Source organism: Malurus melanocephalus, unplaced genomic scaffold, assembly GCF_030028575.1.
Source record: "Malurus melanocephalus ecotype Western Australia unplaced genomic scaffold, MMel_1.1 scaffold_19, whole genome shotgun sequence".
Lineage (NCBI taxonomy): Eukaryota > Metazoa > Chordata > Aves > Passeriformes > Maluridae > Malurus > Malurus melanocephalus.
Genome location: NW_026623251.1, coordinates 84647 through 105278, shown reverse-complemented (window position 1 = coordinate 105278; position 20632 = coordinate 84647). Strand labels below are relative to the sequence as shown.

Here is a 20632-nt window from a genome sequence, read left to right as displayed (position 1 = left end):
TCCACTCAGTCAGTTTATGTAAAGGCACATAAAATTAATTGGATGCTTTCTAAAAGCACCAGGCTTATTGCCTGTGGCTGTGCAGCACTTTAGTTGTGACAGTGTTCCCTGGTACAAGCACATCCTCAACATGATATTTTCCAGCATATGTGAACCAAGGTTTTCATTATATRCATTAGCATACTCAAAGGCCTTTGACTTGCTAGGAATAGTAGAAATGCTTAAATCGTGGTATTTTGGAAGTGTATGCAGTGTTATRTACCATTTTCTTTTTGAGATCATGGGAAAGAAGGAAGGAATTTCAGAGCTAGGAAATCTTGGCTTCATAGTTGGGACTCTATTAATCTGTTTGGTGCAGTACTTGAATACACATATCATTGTGTTACTGAGTTTTAAGATGCCTGGAAGTTGAAGAGAACTTCAGTAATTTAGTGCTGATGACAGCATGGCTTCTCAACTAAATATTAAAATTCATTTTAAACCTAAGCTGATTATCTTAGCTAGTAATTTTGATCAGTTACTAATATTAAAATTTGTTTGTTCACATGTGTTTTTAGGCAATGTGAGATTAATTTAGATTTCGCACTACCAAGGAAAACAAGCTTGTCATCTGACAGTAACAAAACATTTTGTATGATTGGCCATTGTACATCATCCCAAGAAGATTTGCTTCGATTGTCGGGTAGATGGGATCTTGGAAATCTGCTTCTATTTAATGGTACTTTTATATGCCTTTTTCTTGAATAAGTTTTCATTTTCTCTTTCTCCTCCAATATCAAAGGCTTATTTTAATAYCTTTTTTAACATGCCAAGTTTTTATGGTAAAAACAGCAATATACCCTTTAGCAGCCTACTGTATCAGGGAGAATGTAGGYAAGTATTTCAGTATTGGATACTTCCTAATGTGTCTTTCTGCCATATTCTCTTGCTTTCTGTTTAGTGCCACAATTGGCAATTACAGTTACTAGAGTGTTTTTTGGAATTTCTTTAAATAATACCTTAGGGTAGGGGATAGAGAGATAGTGATATTTACTCTGTTTTTCTTCTTAAGGCACTCAATCTTTATCTGGAAAATCGGATTTCACTTACCTGCTGCTAAACGAGGAGTTCCAAATTACTTAAAGCATATTAAAAAGTTGGCAAAATCTGAACTTCTAAATGCTTTGAGTTATGCATCATTATTTCTAGAACTGGTAGTATTACTTTGGAGATTTCTTAGACTGGTAGTATTACTTTGGAGATTTCTTAGACATATAAATTCTCCTTCCTTGGGAAGTCTTATCTAGTACTTCTGGATATATGCTGAAGGCTGGAACACTGCTTCTTGTCACCTGGCATTTCAGGTGTCATGGCTCAGTCAGGACTACTCCACAAGTAGATTAGTTTTTTCAGGGTGTGTGGTGCCTGCAGGTCCTGTCTGTGTACATGTATATTTGTGTGGGCCATAAGCAAGATTCTTGTTACAATTATAACCTGTAGAATCTACATGGTGGGGTTGCCCTGTGCCTACTGCCTGCAGAACTGATGGATCCAGAGAGCCCTGAATTTACTGCTGTAGAGTTGCCATGCACCCACACATCACACCGAGCTCCTTTTGGAGGCTTCTTTTGACTTCGTGTTTTCAGGTCCCCAATGACCCAAGATGTGCTGCCCAGAAAGGGACAGAAGATTCATTTGRCCTTCTACTTCCTACAGGGTTTTTTTCCCTTCTGTCAGTTGTAGTGAGTTGTTGTTGTTGTTGCATCCTTCTCAGTCACTACCCAAGTCTCCAAGGCAATGTAACATGCTATTGTTGCTATCTGTAATTTTGCTAYGCTTTAAGGAGGCTTRGATAGATGACTCTTCAAAAAAAGTKAAATCATTCAGAGATGTTGGTTTTCAGTTCATGCAGGTCRTTTTCTTGGCTTGTTTTCATTTGTCTTTGCCACTGAATTGATCTGGCCTGTGATGTGTCAGGAATCACTGATCTACCGTAGGTAATAGCAAGCATTAGACTGTAMTGATGCTTTCATTGTCAGCAGAGCCTACAAAATCCAGTTCATGGTATTCCTTGTAAAGTTTCTGATCCTACTAGCCAATGTAYAAATTTTAGTTTATTTTACAGTAAAGAGTTAACAGATTATTTTCTGGATTTTAGGTGCCAATATTGGACCAGAGGAAGCATTTTACTTATACACATGTGGCCCAGACTTCACATCTGTAATGCCTTGTAAATATGGCAAAACACTGACTGACTGCTCTAAGTACATAAGTAAAGAGATTCTACATTGTGAACAAATTAAGGAGCTCTTCATGACAAAAAAGGAAGTGGATCTTGGGCCTTTAATTGTAAGTTTCTRCTTAAAAATGGTCCTTAATCTTTTGGAACTGAAGTGGGAATATGTTTCCTGCTGTCACCCAAAGTGCTTCATTTGATCAAAGCAGAGGAGAAAATCCTCTCCTTATTAAAATCACGCAGGGCTCTTCCTACTTATTTTAATGAGAGCTGAACTCCAAACAGGGTGACCATTTCATCTTGCTTTAGGTTGGACTCTGAAAATTTCTAGATGTTCCAGCATCTATAAATAATACTGCACATTAAATTGTAGTGTATAAACAGGTACCTCCAAAAGGTCTACAATGGATGTGTATCTCCTCCCTCCATTAGTGTAAAGGTAGCCAAGAACTGCTAAGTTCATCTTTTAGCATTAAAACTGAGAGGAGAAATGGGGATTTATTCTGACTGTAAGGAAGCAAAAGAATTCATCCCAATTCCTTGAATGTTTTGAGGTTTTGAAGTTGGCATCAAGTTTGGCAGGAAAGTAATTTTCTGGCTGGCAGATATTGCCTTTCTCATCTTTCCTGACTGAAACAGCTCTGCCAGATGCAGGTATAGATATAATAGAAGATAAAATAATTTTTTTTTTTAAAAACTAGCTTATCTGTGGAGCTTGCTGTATTTTGGGAATTCATACACCAGTAATTCATACTGTATGAATTGTTTCCACTAGAGGGATTTWTCTGATTTCATTTTGTCGCTGTAGGCAAAGGGTCATTCTGTCTGKATGTGATCCTTTTAAACAATGCTACTAAATTTTGAATAGGTTAAGAAGGAATGAATGGGATAAGTAAGAGCTTAACAAATCAGTCATGCAACTTATAAGCTTATTTTCCCTTATGGAACACCAAATAGGCAGAGAGAAGAACSATGTGCTTAAGTGATATATTAATCTTTGCACTTTTGCATAGAGTGCAAGCACCTTAAATGAAATTAATTCTCTATTTTAAATAACCTTCCAAATAAGATCATTCTACTTATCTGTAAAAATAAGTTAGTTGCTTTCCATAGGAACTTTGGTTTCGGTTAAGTCTCTTCATTAATGAAACTTGTGTTATTTTCTCTTATGGCAAAGCTGATTAAAAAATAGAATTTAAATGAAAAACTGGAGAAGTTTTTTTTTAAAAAAAAACCAGTATTTTGGACCTGCCACTTTAGAAAAGGAAGCACTTTGCTGAATACCTCTATATGCTCATTTTAATTTGTCAGTGACTTGGGGTTTTATGCAAAACAGTTGTGTAATTYTTCAGATGACAAGAGGGGGATCCTTGATGAAATTTCCTAATTTTCTGTGCTTTAGCTATTGCATGAGTTTGCTAAGATATGGGAATCCTGTTGCGTTTTAGTGTGWGTGCATCCAGACACAATTTCAGTGCATGTTAATGGTAAAGTAGAAATTAACTGCCAAAGTTGTTACTACTTGCTGTTAGGTGTGTTTTTGTGTCCTCAATGTGTTTGATTTTTGTATAAAATTTCTAGAAAAAAAAAATTTAACTCCTTTCCTTTTTCAGGAGAGTCTTGCTGTTGTTTATACCACCAGCTGCCCTGGTCAGTACACCATCTATGAGCCTGTCATTAGATTGAAAGGTCAAGTGAAAACTGTGCCTTCTCAGAGACCTTTCAGTCTAAAAGAAGTTCAAAGCAATGTATTGGACTCTCATCACCTAAAAACGCTTCAGCCAGTTGAATATAAAACTCTTCAGGGTATACTACATGAAATTGGAGGAACTGGTGCATTTGTTTTCCTCTTTGCTAGGGTAAGGGGGCTAGAGAAGAGTGAGTGTGTGTGAATGTGTTCTCCCATAAAAAATTTTCCTTTTATCTTGGGTAGAAAATCACATTGTTCTAGCTGCCTTGCTCCAGTCTGCATGTGATGCTTTACTATTAAAGAAAACTTGTAAAAAATACCTGTGACATAAGATTCTGTTATCCAGGTTGTCCTTAACTGGAAATGTAATTATAATTCCACTGCATTATGTTTTTTATAATATTGCCAATATGTGAGATGGGGTGTTACATTCTGATTTAGAAATGGCACTTTTAAATACCAAACTGTATTATTTTTAGGGGTGTTTTAGAATTGATTATATTTTGTCTCATTTTGAGGCACTTAAATTCATTGCATATCTTTAACACTTTAACCACAGGATATTCACAATGCAAGTAGGAATAAGTGTGAAACTATATAGTGTGCAATGCATTATTTTTATCTAATAAATACTGAGAGCTTTTTGGGGATAACTGTTCAGCTGTATTCCAAAGCTTATTCTGTTTAAGAAAAATTGTAATTTCAAAAATATTAAGGCCTTAACTTTGCTCCTTCCTGACTGTGGCCTTTACATGGAGAGGCTAATATTTGTTCCACGAGTCTCTGAAGTACTACAGTTAATTCAAAGTACTAATGTAGGCCTAGGACTTGTCTAATTTCTATGCCTCTGGTATTGTTCTGAAAGAGATGGAGTGTTGTAACAAATGCACATTAGTTTATGGTTATAAAGACACTGCCTGTTTTAATTGTACCACTGATAGACAAATCTGAAGAGAAAATCCTACTCCATGTTATTGTATTATGTAAATTTATGCTAAGTATCTGCTACAGATCCTGCTGTAGACTGCTTGCATCAGTAAGGCAAGCAAGCAGTAGATCAGCTGTGAGGCAGTACAGGTATGTAGGTGTATAAATGTCTAAGTGCAGCAGAATTAACAGGTGAACCTACAGGARCTGAAATTCCTCTAATGTGAGATTTTGTTCTTGTATATTTTTGGTAAAAATAGTATTTTCTCTTGGCATTCAAGAATTATAGGAGTCAAAGAAGGAAGGATGGTTCATGGTCTTCATCTATCAAACTGCTGGTCCCTTTATGGACAAAATAAAACTTTTATGTTTGACACAGAYAAACTTAGTCTAGAACTTCAGGCCTTGTTTTAAAGTTTTCCTCAAACACTAAGGCAAACAGTTTGTTCTTACGGCTCACATATTTCATGACCTTGTGACTTGGTAGTACAGCAAGTGCCTTCTATTTAAAATTTATTTGGAACAGATTTTTTGCATAGAAGGGGATTCTTGTAATGGGACATCCATTTCCTTAGAAGATCGTAATTTAGCACAATAAAATTCTCATTTCAAGTATCATACCTGAATGTATACACACAGTCAAAATGAAGTTTATTTTTATAATCTCAAATGCCTTAAAAGAGATTTGATCCAGAGGTTATTATTTAGGAGTACAACGAAGCTTTTTTTTTCTAGATGTTTCTCACTTAAACTGTCCTGTTAAATTTTCTTTTCCTCAGGTAGTAGAGATTAGCAGCTCTGAAGACACCCAAGCCTTAGCACTACAAGTTATACTGTCTTTAACAAAGTACAATCAACAGAGAATACAGGAGATGGACAATTGTAATGGTTATTCTATGATTCGTCGSGTGTTGATCAAACCAAAATGCATTGTTGGATTTTGCATGCTGAAGGTAAAGTCCTCTTGTAAACCTGATATTTTGTTCAGTATTAGGACAAATTTAGGAACTTCTCCATGATTTTAATTGTATATTGGGAGCTGTTTTTACAAAGRCAGAGCAGTGATTTGAAGCAAGTTTAGTGTTGACCAGGTAGATGTCTTCCCTATTGAGAGTTTGCCCTTTCAAGATTTTTATTTTTGTCCAAATTGGATGTACTGCTTTGTGTTTTGACACTAAAAAAAAAAATTCTCCCTCTTTAAGACTCTCCTTGAAGGATGCTGCAGTGATGAGATTCTCTATATAAATGAAAATGGGCAATTCCAGCTTGACTCAGTTTCTACTGCAGTTATTCAAGATGTCCAATTGTTAGAAAAGCTGCTGCTTGACTGGAAGATATGGTCTAAAGCAAAGGTAAGTACTTATATTTCGGAAATATTTCAGGTCTAAAGGTCAAAATTTTTTTTAAAAATTAAGTATTACAAGGTCTAAAATTAATTTCTCYAGTTACATGTTAGTAACTGGAGGGGTAGTAGTACTTAATTACTACAATTTTATAAAATTAATTTTCCTTATTTTTCTTTGAATAGCTGTTTGTAATCTCAATCTCCCATTATCAGTGATGGAGGTTGTCTTAGTTCATTAAATTCTGTAAATGTGATGTAGCATATGAGTTCTTAATTGAATTGATTTTTTTTTGTGGAGAAACCTGCTAAAACTAAGAAAGACCTGCTTTTTTTGGAGTTAAACTGTTGAAAATAACCAGTCAGTGTTAATATTGCTAATCATTAAAACATATTAAATTTTGTGTGAGCATAACTTTTCTGAATAGTTTCTAACCTGTTCTGACCTGACCATGTGCACTCATTTAGTTGTCATCTTAGGTGTAAAACTAACTTGACTTCCTTGTGTTTGTTGTTTTGTTGTTTTGGTTTTTTTTTCCTCGTGTATAGACTCGCAAATATATTTTTGAAAGTACATTCCTGTTATTTGTTTTTCAGCAAGGTGTTTGGGAAACGCTGTTAGCAGCTCTGGAAATCCTGATCAGAGCTAACCATCACCAACAGATGTTTAACATTAAGCAGCTATTGAAAGCTCAAGTGGTGCATCACTTCCTGTTGACTTGTCAGGTTCTGCAGGTACTTCCACTCTGAAATCCTCCTTTGTGCTTGGCAAATACTCTTTTTCATTTGGGAAGGGTGGGGTAGAAGGGACTAAATCCTGTAGCAAAAGTCGAGTTCCCTCTGTGCCTCCAGACTCCTTCCCATCTTCARCAGGCGTTGTTGCTGTAACCTGGTACAGTTCCCTACTGGGTGCTCCGTTTACTGCTGCACAGAAGGGTCAAGAGGTTGTAACCATCTGGTGTGATTTGGAAACCTAGGCACTAGGTTATTTACACCACCATACATCAGCAGGAAATCAACTTTYCCTTTTCTATAGAAAGACCTGAGAYGTCTCTTGCTGRTTCTCACCTTCATTTCTGAAAACCACACACTGTGCAAGTAGTGAAGCTGCATGTGCAGAGCTAATGGGGCTGCCCACCTGTAGTGCTCAGTCTGAGCACTCRTCTCAAAATTTTGGTACAGTAGTGGCTTCCTCCCTGGGATAGAAATAGCTGTGCCAGAAAGGACTTCAGGGAGATGCTTCAGTCCGTTGATAGATACTTCTTAAGAACGTGATTTTGAAATGGTTTCCTGCTTATAGTAATGTATCCATTTGTAAAAATATGTATGGTAATCCCTTTTTTCTATACTGTTTCTTTTTATTCTGAGTTTCTCACTTAAGCCCAGGAATGTATTTATTATTTTTCCCCTCTCTCAGTAATTCGTTTTTAAAAATATTTTAATCATTTTAATATCTGTACATTTTTTGTTTCTTCATTTTTGTATGGTGTTCCCTACTTTTGGAATTTGTTACTGGTATAATTAACTTTTTTTATTGTATATTAATTCAAATGCCTAGTTACAGAATGCTTTGTTGTATTGCCCCTGTCTTTTTTCCATATTGGGGAAAAATTTAATTTCTTGATTAAAAAACTACTCAAATTGGTCAACAATGATTTGGCAATTTTGTGGGGGCTGATGGAATGGAAGGTGAAACTATATAAGCCTTTCTTTTTGGAAAAACTTACTTTAATTAACTTAATTTAATCTTTTCCTGCAGCAGTCTCAGTTAAAGTGCTTGGTATCAAAAAAGGAGGTAAAATTAGAGAAGTTGTAAAGAAAACAAGATAATCACCATGCTCACCTTTCAGTGAGGTTTTCCACAAGTTTCTTGAAGTTCAGTTCTAAAATCTATATTCTTTTAACAGTTTTYTTTTCAGCTAGCCAAACTATATGGAATGCTTGATTAAGCTGAAATTACAAATATAATTATCAAATATATGTGTTGATAAAAATGGCTACTGAAGTAGAAATACAGAAGACCCAATGTGGCGCTATTCAAAAAGTTATTTCCATACTTGAATTCTTGGTATTGACAGCTATTAATTTCTCTAAAACGTGTAATCCAAAGACAATAAACTGTACTTTCAACAGTGATTCATGTCCTAAAGTTCCAGCTTTTCATGACAGAGCTGTATAGTATACAGAAAATACTAATTTTGGTACAAATCAACTTGTATAGTATCTGCAATATTTTGTGCATGATGGACTTTGGATAACATTCAGGAAGTACAGTAGCTCCTCTCAAATTAAAGAATACAGCTTTATTAGCTGACCTTTTTCGCTTGTCTGTTCTACTACAGCATGACAAAAAAAGTTTCTGTCAAACTAAAATTGCAAGTAGCTTACAGCTGTACTACTCTTTCTTTCTAGGAACATAAGGAGGGACACCTTGCATCCCTGCCTCAGGAGGTTTGCAGGTCATTTGTGAAAATAATTGAAGAAGTGCTTGGTTCTCCCCCTGACCTGGAATTGCTGACACTGGTCTTCAATTTCCTCTTAGCAGTTCATCCTCCCACTAATACATAYGTTTGTCACAATCCTACCAACTTTTACTTTTCCCTGCACATAGGTAAATATCTTACTGTTTATTTCTAGCTAAATTTGATATAAAAAATCTGGTCATAAATTAATGTCTAGAAAAACCCTTCTACTGTATTCTAATAACTATATGTTAAAAATTATTGAACTGTTGGGGTTTAAGACTGTAAAGTACTTTTACTTTTCTGAGAGAGGTTACAGTTAGACTTTGTGTGCTTGGTTTACTTTGGACAGCTTTCTTCTGTCTACGGTGATAGATACTTTCTCTGGTGGTTATGCCTTTAACTTTCTTTAATGTTTCATGCTACTAAATTGAATGGTTAGTCTTAGCTGCCTGTGTTGACATATTTGTATGTGGGGAAATGTGGAAAAAAAAATCTAGCTCACCTGTAAATTAAACTTCTTCAGAAATATGTATTTGGTCCTTTCTCCACTTCTACTTTCTTGTTTCCTGTTACTGAATTCCTAGAAATAYAAACAGCCTGAGCAGCATTTCTAGCAATTGACTAGTTGCACTGTCAAGCACCATCAGTTCATTGTATMTAAGTTACTGGCAGTGTTTTTGGGCTTTGAGAGTGCAGACCAAGATCAGCACATTCTTTAATATGTCTGTACTGKATGATCATGTTGGCAAAATGACTGTGTGCTTTAAAAAGTATTKCTTGCTCTTATTAAAAATGAGAAATTATGTATAGTTCATGCTTTAGTATTAGCATTGTACAACCCAAGCCATAAGTTATGTGAACATGGAAAGCATCATCCAAGGTTGAAATACTTTCTCCTTTTGCAAATACCTGTGTACGTTCAGTTTTAGTTTCAAAGGCAGGATAGTTGTGTTTTTCTGTATCTGTCCTCTAAGACTAACTGTTGTAAAATTCTGAGTGAGGGGAGAATGCATGTTTTGATACTTGGAACCTTTTTAGGCTGTTTAAGAAGAGTTACCTGTTTTTGATATATAAAAAGTCAGTTGTCACTGCTTGAATGTCTGCGTTAATCTTTAAATGTAATTGCTRTAGTACATCATAATATTTCCATTGTTCTAAAATAAACTTTAAAGTCCTATCACTAAACCAAAAAGTGCTTTTTCTTGGTTGCTTGGACTTGAGGGCTTCTCATTAGCCTCCAATGATCAGCTTAAAATGTAACCTGACTACTACAAGTTGAATTTATCAATGATGCAAACATAAAAAGCTTTTATGTAACCTTCCCCCTTATATTTTCTTCCTAGATGGCAAAATTTTCCAGGAGAAGGTTGAGTCACTTAGGTACCTGAGAAATTGCAGCAGTGGTGGGAAGTCAGTAGACAATGCTACATTTGTGATTACATCTCCAACTGGATTTACAGCTTTACCACTGGAAGGTAAAAYAATATTGGACAATCATGGATGTTAAGACACAATCTTTTGGCAAATGACAAGAGTGCCTTAAAGTGCTACTTGCCCACAGATATTTCTTACCAAGCTCTCCCTGCCCCTTGGAGCTTGATGCCTGAACAGCAGAGTAAGMAGGAAGGAACTGAACATGCTACCTAAACTGCTCTTCATTCTTAAGTTGAAATAAATTGCCACATTGATAGCTCAGGCAGTGAAGTGGACCAGATAAGCAAAATCATTCCGTTTGTTAAACCAACCTGCTAGAGATGTTTGAGAGTGCCCCAACCAGTCAGGAGTTGAAATAGTGAGCCACAAACAGCTATCTGATCAGGCAGAAGGCATTCAGCTAGCTGACGCTTTGCTTTATTTGTGCATAACCCCTAATACCCAATCCCTATGGGTATATCCATATATCTCAGATGTGTGTGTGTGACTGGCTTTATTTTGGGTATCACAATGTAATACCTTTCCAGTTAATATTGTATTGGTACTTCCTTAGGAAGAGGAAATTGACTCTGCAAGCATTACTTCACTTGAAACAATGTTTATTTAAGTGTCTTTTTAGTAAAGCAGTGGTATGAAGAGCATATCACAGTACTAAATTTTGTGTGGAATTAGTCCTTTTCCCATATGGAAAAGGTACAGAATCTCAGTCTTCTAAAGGAGTACTTTTTTGATATCAGTATTACCAAATTGTTGTTGTTGAATAGAGATTATTCATGTGTACCAGAGGAATATCCAACATAAGTTTTTGATGAGAATACATGTTTCAGTGTTTGTGATTCTTAATTTGAAGTTCCAAATTTTTGTAAATAAATGTATCATTTATATAATTTTATATTTAATAAGCAGCTGTACTAGTAATAGGACAAGGAGTGATGGGTACAAATTAAGAGGAGAAGTTTAGCTTGCATATTAGGAAGAAATTTTTCTCTGTGAGGCTGGCAAGACACTGGAACAGGTTGCCYAGGGAGGCTGTGGATGCTCCAGCYCTGGCAGTGTTCAAAGCCAGGYTGGATGAAACTCTGAGCAACCTGGCCTAGTGGCACGTTGCCCAAGGCAGGAGGTGCTGGGACTAGAAGATTTTTAAAGYCCATTCCAACCCCTTAACATGGTATGATTCTATAAAATATCTGAACTTGTATGTGCACTAAATAACTTGCTACCTGCATGGGGGTTTTTTGTGCTACCTGTTAATGTGTGTGAAAGCTTGGCTGTGAGCCTGTTGCAGTGGTATAGATCTCCTTGGCTGTGTTGGCACGTGTATGTATGTGTGTATATCTGTTCATGTATTTGCTTTATATATATTATCTCACTCATAAAAAAGTATATTCCTGATGCATCATCATTGCATTAGTACTGGCTGTTGCTTTCAAAATACTTGTGAATGAAGAAGTTTCTTCTTTTCCTAGACTAACAGGAAGGCTGCTTTCCCTCTTAAAAMTACATTTTGTTAAASACTTGTAATAGGCTCTGTAAGTTTGACTGTTTCAGGTCAGAATGTGCAGTTAAAAGAAAGCACTGTTAAATAAAATATGCAGTTATTTGTTCTAAATTTGARGTATGTGTAAAGCCTTAGTACAAAAGGGTTGCTAAGTAGTATTTTGATGTCCCCTGAAACACCACAGATTGGACCTCTTACCCAAAGCTCCAAATAGAACGCCCTATTTCACCCTGCTTTGAGCAAGGAATCTGGTGTAGACACCTTCAGATGTGCCCTCCACCCTCAGTGATTCTCTGAAAGTCCCTGCTGAGGGTTAAGTGAAAAGATCATAACTTAAATATAGAAACTACAGTATACTGGCAAAAATTACTTGCATTTTGTTTCTTTCACATATTGTAGCTCTAAATATATGGCTGCATAGTAGTTTACTGTCTCTGCTCTGATTAATCAAATCTGAGCTRTGTTAGGCATTGAATTTGCACATAAAATTAATTTGGGTCACCACAGCTTTAAACAGATTAAGTGTGTAACATTGAGAGGAAAGCCATTTTTTAAAAGGAATGCTGAATATATTCTTATTTCTCTAGGGAGCACTTCCAAGGTTAGTGTACAAAAGAAGATAAGCTCTCAGGCACCTAGAAGGCTTTCTAAAAGCTTACCAGCATCACCTACTTCCTCACCTCAAGTTCATCGAAGAAGACTAAGTGAAAGAATGGGAAGCAGTGTTGATGACCTGCAGATCATCGGTGAGCGTGACTACACTGATCTTCAAGGTAGAACTGGTTTCATAGAAAGYTCTGAAACCATGAGGAGAGTACAGGAAGAACTCTTCCTTAGCAGCTGTGAGTCTGCAAAAACAGTTTGTGATTCAGAGCTGACATCTGCTGAAACTTTTGAGGATATTGCAAAAGAAGTYGAGTTATCTGAAAACGCATTAGAGAGTAAAGAAGCAGATGCAGACCTGAAAGATAATGAAGGTGGTGGTGATGGTGGTGGTGCAGCTGAGCCCTTGCTACGTCGTCCAGACAATCTGAAAGGACTACCTTCGTTTCAGAAGGGTCAGAGTAATTTTGCAGGRTTGGGCTTAGCATTTTCTGTTCTTGGCGCATCATCAGCCGTTGCTCGCTGGCCCAGCTTTGCTGACAAGAATGTACTTCCTGAAGACTGGGACAGTCTCGCTTTTTCTTCAGCTAATGAGAATACCACAAAACCATCTGAAAGCCCTGATGACAAGTAAGCACATAAAATAATAAATTACTGTAGCACAGTATATGAGCTTTAATTTCACAGTTCTTGCTCTTGATTACTCTTCTGTAAAAATTTGAAGCCTGAAAACTAATGTTTTCAGTGGCTGTCATACACAAATTTATTAAGCTTTTAGTGTATACATTATTCTGTTGTTTCAGTTTTTGCTTTATTTACATAACAAATTTTAAAAATCAAGATTTTTGTTATGTACAGTAAAAGTGGGAACTTCTAGTGGTTGCTCATAAAGTAGCTCTGGTCAGATTATCCTTTTTGTTATCTACTGTCTAAAAATAAGTGTTAATGAAGATTGGTGATATTGGAGAAATTATATCTTCCGAATTTCTAAACCTAACCTTCTTTCTGTCCCTCAAGAACTGCAATTTTAAATCTTTTAATCTTTTCTGCTGTAGACAATTAACAGTAGTAAAACAGTTTCCTCCATTTTCAGGTATACAGAAGACTATCTTGTGCTTATCTGTTGTGGATTATATGATCTCTTGCGTGGAGTTCTCCTAATCCTACCAGATGTCATGCTAGAAGATGTGATGGACAAACTTATCCAACCTGATTACYTAATAGTTCTGGTGAACCACCCATCTCCTCTCATACAACAAGGAGTCATTAAAGTATGCCTCTATCAAATGTTTTCTGCTAAAAGCATGTGAACCACCACCGTTAGCATATGTGATGATTTAATATTTTTGTTCAGCTTTTTTCAGGTTTCTAGGTTTCTAATTTCTGAGTTTTAAGAAATTTCCACCCTATGGATTAAAAAAAATCAAGCCACAAAGCCACATAAACATCGACTCTTTGAATAGGCAATGTGAGCCAGAAGCTTTAAAAGCTTATGATGACATTGCCRATATAAATGTAAGGAACAATGCAGGAAGTCAGTGACACAAAACATAGTGCAGTATGTTAAAAGTTGCATCTTAGTTTGACTTCTAACAGAAGTCCTTTTGGTTGTTCTGAAAAGTCACTCACATGTTTGTGGACTGAAGATAGACTTGAAGCTTCAAAGTGCTTTCAGAGATTTTTGTAGTGTTAAAGACAGTGTATGATGACATTATGAAGATGAAAAACTTTGAGAAGATTTCTATTTTAATTTAAAAAAAGAGTAAGACTTTATGGCTTTATTGTGAACAAAAGTCATGTATGCATTTGGATGCAAACTGAAGTGCAAGATTGAACCAATATAAAACATTTAAGTACTTATGTGTACATTTGCTAATTGTTATGTGTGTGATTTCATCTGCCCTAAACTTGAAGAAAATCATAAGAGCCTTCAGATCAAAAATATATTGTCAGATGTTGATTGTAACGAGGACAGTTAGATTGCCACTGCAATAGTATAATAGATGTTTGCARTCTTGAATTTTTAAAGTTTTGATTTCAATCACAGACAACAATTTAACTTTCAGGGCAATTATATTAAGTGTTTAACTCTTACACCATAATTATGTATTTATTTTTAGTTGTTGGATGCATATTTCAACAGAGCAAGGAGGGAGCAGAAGGAGAAATTCTTAAAGAATCGTGGCTTCTCTTTGCTAGCCAACCAGCTGTATCTTCATCAGGGGACTCAGGAAGTTGTAGAATGCTTTTTGGAAATGCTTTTTGGCCGCTCTGTTGGCTTGGATGAAGAGTAAGTCATGCTGTGCTTTTATGTCCTGTAACAATATGTGAGCTACAGGCAGTGAACTTTGCTGGTCAATAACCTTCAAAACTATTTTTATGTTTTGCTTGCTTAACGTTGAAATGTTTTCAAATCCTTAGGTCTGTAGTTACCCTTAAACTGTTTGTAAGCAATTTTGTCTGATGGATGCTGTCAGCTGAGGTTTTGTAGACACTCAGACTTTGAGTGTCTCAGAATCCTTTGCACTCAAATGCTGTGTAATCAGTTTAACRCTTTCTGTTGTCTCTGATCCTACATGAAACTGATATGTATCCTTTAAAGTTTTGAGTAGACACTAGACTTCTGCTATTGGGTTTCAGTAGGCGATTAAGGAAAAATCATGATGCCATGGCTGCTTCCTTGTCTTGGCTCCAAATTTAAATACCTGTCTCTTTTAGGGAAAATCCTAGAGATACACGATTTTCATGAACCAAAGAGCCACCTCATATTAACAGAAGATTGCCATTAAGCAGGCTGTTATAGAAGTGGGTTGGTTTTTTGGTTTTTTTTTTCAGAATTAGTCTGGCTTTTTAATGMTTGTACAGAAATCACATGTGTAAATATAACCAGTGCAAAAATCTTTTATTATGGGGCTGGAAAGATAATTGTAATGTCTCAAGTTTTTAGGATTGTGTATAATAGTCATATGATGGGCTGATAAACTTATAATAGTAATACAATTTCTTAGTTTACAAGTAAGACAAGTTCTGAAGCATTGCTTTGAATTCTCCAATCACAAAAAGCCAGGTGCCAAACTTAAACTTCAACAGTAATGGACACAGGATATCAAACCTGCTGCCAGTCAGTATATTGTTACATTAATGACAAGCTGTATCTGTTTTCTTGATAGTGTCTGTGCTACTTGTAATACTTACTATTGGAATGGTGATGCGAGGTTTTTCTACATTGGTTAAAACCCCCACTGTTTTCATGAAATCTGTATTGTAGACAATTGGTAGTTAGCTGAAGCTTCAGATGTACACTTTAGGCACTTCATTTCTTTTTGTCTCTATGAAAACTTTATTTTGCTCTTAATGGTATATTTTTGCAGCTAGGTATTGTTGCTACAGTGAAATGTAGGAAATTACTGTGAATGTCTTTGCCAAAATACCAGCATGTGATATATAACTGGTATTCYAGTTGCATATATTATTTTTGTTATCATATGAGGATGTCACTCACTTATATTTCTGTTAACAGATTTGATCTGGAAGATGTCAAGAATGTTGGACTCTTTCAAAAATGGTGTGTCATTCCTGTTCTGGGTCTAATAGAGAATTCTCTCTATGATAATGTTCTGCTGCATAACTGCTTCTGTCTCCTCCTGCAAATCATAAATTCCTGCTCAAAAGTTGCAGACCTACTGCTTGATAATGGTTTGCTCTATGTRTTGTGTAACACACTGGCTGCTCTCAACGGACTGGAAACAAAGTGAGTATTGTTTCTGTTGCTGTCAAATAGTCTAGGCACAACTTTCAGGCTAGCAAAAAATTATTGTATTTTTTCTATTTTCTAGAATTATCAGAGAGCATGTACAAAATAATACTGGGTTTGAGGTTTTCAGCCCGAATTATACCTGTACTTAATGTTTAGCTAGTGAGTTGAGACAATGGACTATAAAATGTTCTTTCCATACCTTAAACATTCAGGTGAAATGACATTTTAAAAGGCAAGTTTGTCACACTGTCTGCACTTCCAATACTTTTCTTATTAAAACTTTACAGTAAGATAAATGCCCAGGAAATGGTGGCATTCTGCTGTGTCCATGACTAATGTTAAAACTGAAAAARGTCTCTCCTGTACTGCCTATGATTTAATAGTTGAGAATTTGAGTGACCTCAATGATTTATTAGCTTTAATGACTCTTTACTTTAAAAAATGTTATGCAGGGAACTAAAGAGAGATGAGTTTTGTTGTTTTATTTCATTAGTTGGTATCCTAAGTAAATGGAAATATTTCCTTTTTAAGTCAATAAAGTTTTTGTTCAGCATGGTTACAAAGTGAGATTATCCTGATTTATTTTTTTTTAGAAATATAGAATTTCAGACTTGTTCTTAACTTAAAAATCTGATAATAACACTTCAGTGTTTTTCCAATAAAACTGTGCTTCACTCAACATTAGAAAGCCTCAAAAATTTGCAGGCACCCAATCTGAGAAGTTAACACTAAAGAAATGTCTTGAATTATATTTTCTGGTCTTCAGCAGTAACAGTTTTATATGAAGTACAACGTAATATTAAGTAYAGTTGGCAGAAGTAGGAAGGGGAATAATGATGAGTCTTGTTAAGAGCTACAGTCTACGAGAATTGTCATGTTTCTGGTAACTACAACTTTGTTTGCAGCATTCCCTTGAATGACTACAAGTTACTTGCATGCGATATACAACAGCTGCTGGTAGCAGTTGCAATTCATGCCTGCAGCTCCTCAGGTTCTCAATATTTTCGTGTTATTGAAGACCTCATTGTGCTGCTGGGTCATCTTCAAAATAGTAAAAATGCAAGGATGCAAAGTAAGTTGTCTGCTAATTTTTGGGGTCATGGGACTGGAAAAATAAATCCCTTCCCCACTGTTTCTTGTTTAACATTCTGGCTGAGGGAGAAGGGGGAGTTTTCTGATGATGGATCTTTCTTTCTAAGTGGTTCTCAAAGTAGTAGTTTTCCTTAGGAGCCTGCCTTGTGGTCAAGAATTGTGTACTGCTAATTGAAAAAACAACGACTGTAGAAGTTCAGTAAGGATATTTAAATGGAACATACAGTTTCATTCAGCTTGTATTGGAATAATCAAATTCTTTAGCTTTTCCAAGAGAACTCACTTCTATAGCATCTGTACCTGTGAAATAGTGAGGTGTCTTTGTGTGACTCCTGTGGAATCTAGAGTTTTATAGCTCTTGACATATTTTGTGTTTTGACTTGTTACAAACATCTGGTAATAATTCCTGAAGATGTGTAAAGCATGTCATGTATGCTGTGTATGCCTCTCTCTCTAGATATGGCAGTTGTTCTGCAGTTAAGAGTTCTTCAGGCAGCCATTGAATTAATAAAAACCACAGCAAGCCAAGATGCTCAGGAGAGGGCCAGTTCAGCCCCTTCACCCTCAGCACCACATCGMACAATGTTTCAGAAGCGCAAAGGCATCGCAGGTGAGTAGCAGAAGTGGAGSATTCTTGTGCTTTCTCCTGATACATTGCTTGATTGTTTGATGACACTGCCTTCTTTTTGAATTCTCTTAACATCACAAGTTGCTTAGTGAAGATGTTTTTAAAGTAATTGATAATGCTTTTAATAGCCATCCTCAAAGTAAGRTAATACCAAAATCAAGTTAGTGCTTGTAACTAATACAGCTGTGATGTGGGGATTGCTTTGTTGCACAATTTTCATTGGACAACATCCTGAAATAAATACTAGCCACTCCAAATTTATACTTGGAAATGCCACTGTGGYTGTGTTTTTGAAACCTGTGTTCAGTTCTAGCTTTAGCTATAATACTTCCCATGTATTTGATAGCTAGTTAGTCAGTCATTCTATAAAGGTTTTGGAGTTGTCTGGCTGTAAGCTGGTTTTGTGTGTTTCTTATAAATGGAGCTGGATGAAAGACTTCATAGAAGAAACAATTAAAAAAACCTGGCAAATGCTTATTCCTGATGGGAATGTTTCTCTTGAAATGATCAACTTTTGATACCTGGCTCCATCAACCTAGTAAAATTTATATATTCATATATTTTTATATATATATATATATATATTCAGTGTAGTGAAAATGTTTTTATATTAGTTAACCTGGTAAGGCAGTAAAGACAAATAGAAATAGTTACTTCCAAAAGAAAGAAGTACATTCAAGGCCTGCCAGTTCACTTCAAGAAAAAATTGAGGAATATTCTTATTAATTAGATATTGTGCTTCTATTAATGGTAATAGATAGGGTACAAAATGTGTTTGCTGATATGSTGTTCATATATATGAGCCATGTGTCTGGCTCATCATTTACGCTGATGAACCCATTCTGCAATATGCAGTATTTAGTATCACTAAKTTTTAATCCTTTATCCCATTTACACAGTAAAAAGAGGAATAAAAGTGGTATTTTTGAATGTTTTTCACAAAAATGTGGAAGTCATGTAGTAAATCTGATCCTAACTCATTTCATAGTATTTCTATTTGAAATTTATGTATTTATTCTCAAAAAGCTTTAAAAATTAAAAATAAGAAAGACAATGGCACTTACGTTCCCTTTGATTTTAACATATTTCAAGTGTTTGTTTTCTTAAATGATGTGAACTCTTTGAATGAGAGCAGTTGCTGAGTGATTGAGTGTTTGTACATTTTAGTAGAATTCTATTCTTACTTCTCTCCATAAAGGTTCCAGGAAGTTCTCACTTGCTCAGTCTGATGCTCTGCTGGTGAAAATGCGCTCACTAGCAAGTGAGGAATTTAACATGATGATGCAACGGAGAATGAGCCAGGAAAATCCTATCCAAGCCACTGAGTCTGAGTTCGCACAAAGGTTACAGAGGCTGACTGTTCTAGCTGTTAACAGGCTCATTTATTTAGGTAGGATTTCTTTTTTGTTTCTGTTTTGATGAAAATGAATTCTTTCTTTTGGAGTGCTGAACTGTTAGAGAGGAAAGGTATACTATTGACACAAGTTGAATGGATTTAGCTATAAAGCGCCATTTTCACAGTGATTTGTCTCAGTATTATGTAACTGACAATCTGGGCTTTTATCTGAATGAACTGGTTGTTTTATTTCTGCATTAGTCCATTCATGTGTTAACTGGCTGAATTATTACCTGAAGGTTTAACTGCCAAGGGGAGCATCTCTTCTCTTAAAATGCAATGTTTCTATGAAATGGCTCCRTTGGTTAGCAAGACTTGATGACTTTGAAAGCTAGTTCAAATTCTGCAAAAGCAAGAGAATATGGTAAATATGTCAGTAAAGGCAGTATTTGATATAATGCCAGCAAAAGGATTGTGGGATTGTCTTGCTTGAGATGGTACTGATCAATATGTACCCCTTAAATTTTAAGCCTCTACTGAAGAGTGCCTTGATGTACTGGGTATAACAGAAAATACAAGTCAAAGCAGACTTTCAGCATCCCAGACAGAAATTCCTGAAGAGGAAAGCCAGCAAGAACTGACTAACAGAATAAATCCTTTTCTTAAAGAAATGGTCAAAATGTTGGTGGAAGGAATCAAAGTATCTATTGTAAGTAATTAAATGTTGTCCACATTAAATGTATTTCATAAGGATTCTTTATTAGGAATTTTCATTTGTAGTGTAGTCTGTCCATAAGTGCTTTTCTTACTGCCTCTTTCCATTCAACTGTGCCATTAAAAATTCTGTTCAGCTTCCCAGTTATTCTGCAGTTGTAAAACAATAAATGGATCTGTTCTGATTGTTTTCTTTGTATTTAGCAGAATCCTGCTCGAACAAACACGCTAAACTTAAATAGACTTTCATGTACTACACAAATTTGCTTGATCTCTTAAATGTCAACATTTAGGTTTGCTGAAGCCTATGAAACCAGATCTTCTGTGCATCCACAGATGGTGGAGATTTTCTGACCAATTTTTTTTTTTGTAGCCTGTTTTGGAGTTGGGAAGGAGAGCTTTCTCTTTCCAATTCTTGMCAAAGGGCTGAAAATTTTCTAACATACAGGTGTTAGCTTGCCAGCCTTACCAAATCACTTTCCTTGGATAATATGAAGTGTGTTATTACTCTTTCTTAAACCATTTTTATAAAAGTAGTTCTWCCTAATTTTCTTCCTAGCTCAGAAAAATTATGTTTGATGGGTGTATTATCTTTCCATTGTGCCATACTTGTAGTATTTTCCAAAGATGGCAAGTTTCTTTTTGTGAACACACACATCTCCTTCCAATGCCTGGTTTCCAATATTTTGAGGTAATCCATTCAGAAACTGGTGATTAATGTAAAAAAGCTGTTGATTAAAATGATCAATCAAAAAAACTCTCTGTTCTTTAAATCCTCTGTATCAGAATTTTCAGTTTCTGGATTGTTCTAGTAGAATGCCTTTTAAACCATAATAATCATTGAACTAAACCAAAACACTTATTTTGGGAGATAAAACCATGTCTTACATTTTGGTCATACTAACTGTGTTTATTTTGTAATGTGAAAAGC

The 20632-nt window shown here is 35.7% G+C and overlaps 1 protein-coding gene across 2 annotated transcripts in view; it reads left to right on the top strand.

Annotated features, from left to right (window-relative positions):
- Positions 1–20632, top strand: part of LYST (lysosomal trafficking regulator) — a 75397-nt gene that overhangs the window by 32274 nt on the left and 22491 nt on the right. For both annotated transcript variants that reach the window (XM_057389713.1, XM_057389714.1), the window contains exons 15-30: positions 558–718; positions 2138–2328; positions 3829–4074; positions 5612–5785; positions 6035–6184; positions 6772–6909; positions 8587–8785; positions 9983–10114; positions 12159–12804; positions 13268–13445; positions 14295–14464; positions 15695–15925; positions 16837–17003; positions 17481–17633; positions 18850–19041; positions 19518–19696. In XM_057389713.1, coding sequence (XP_057245696.1) covers positions 558–718; positions 2138–2328; positions 3829–4074; positions 5612–5785; positions 6035–6184; positions 6772–6909; positions 8587–8785; positions 9983–10114; positions 12159–12804; positions 13268–13445; positions 14295–14464; positions 15695–15925; positions 16837–17003; positions 17481–17633; positions 18850–19041; positions 19518–19696 — 3307 coding nt within the window. The remainder of the gene's footprint in view (positions 1–557; positions 719–2137; positions 2329–3828; positions 4075–5611; positions 5786–6034; positions 6185–6771; positions 6910–8586; positions 8786–9982; positions 10115–12158; positions 12805–13267; positions 13446–14294; positions 14465–15694; positions 15926–16836; positions 17004–17480; positions 17634–18849; positions 19042–19517; positions 19697–20632) is intronic.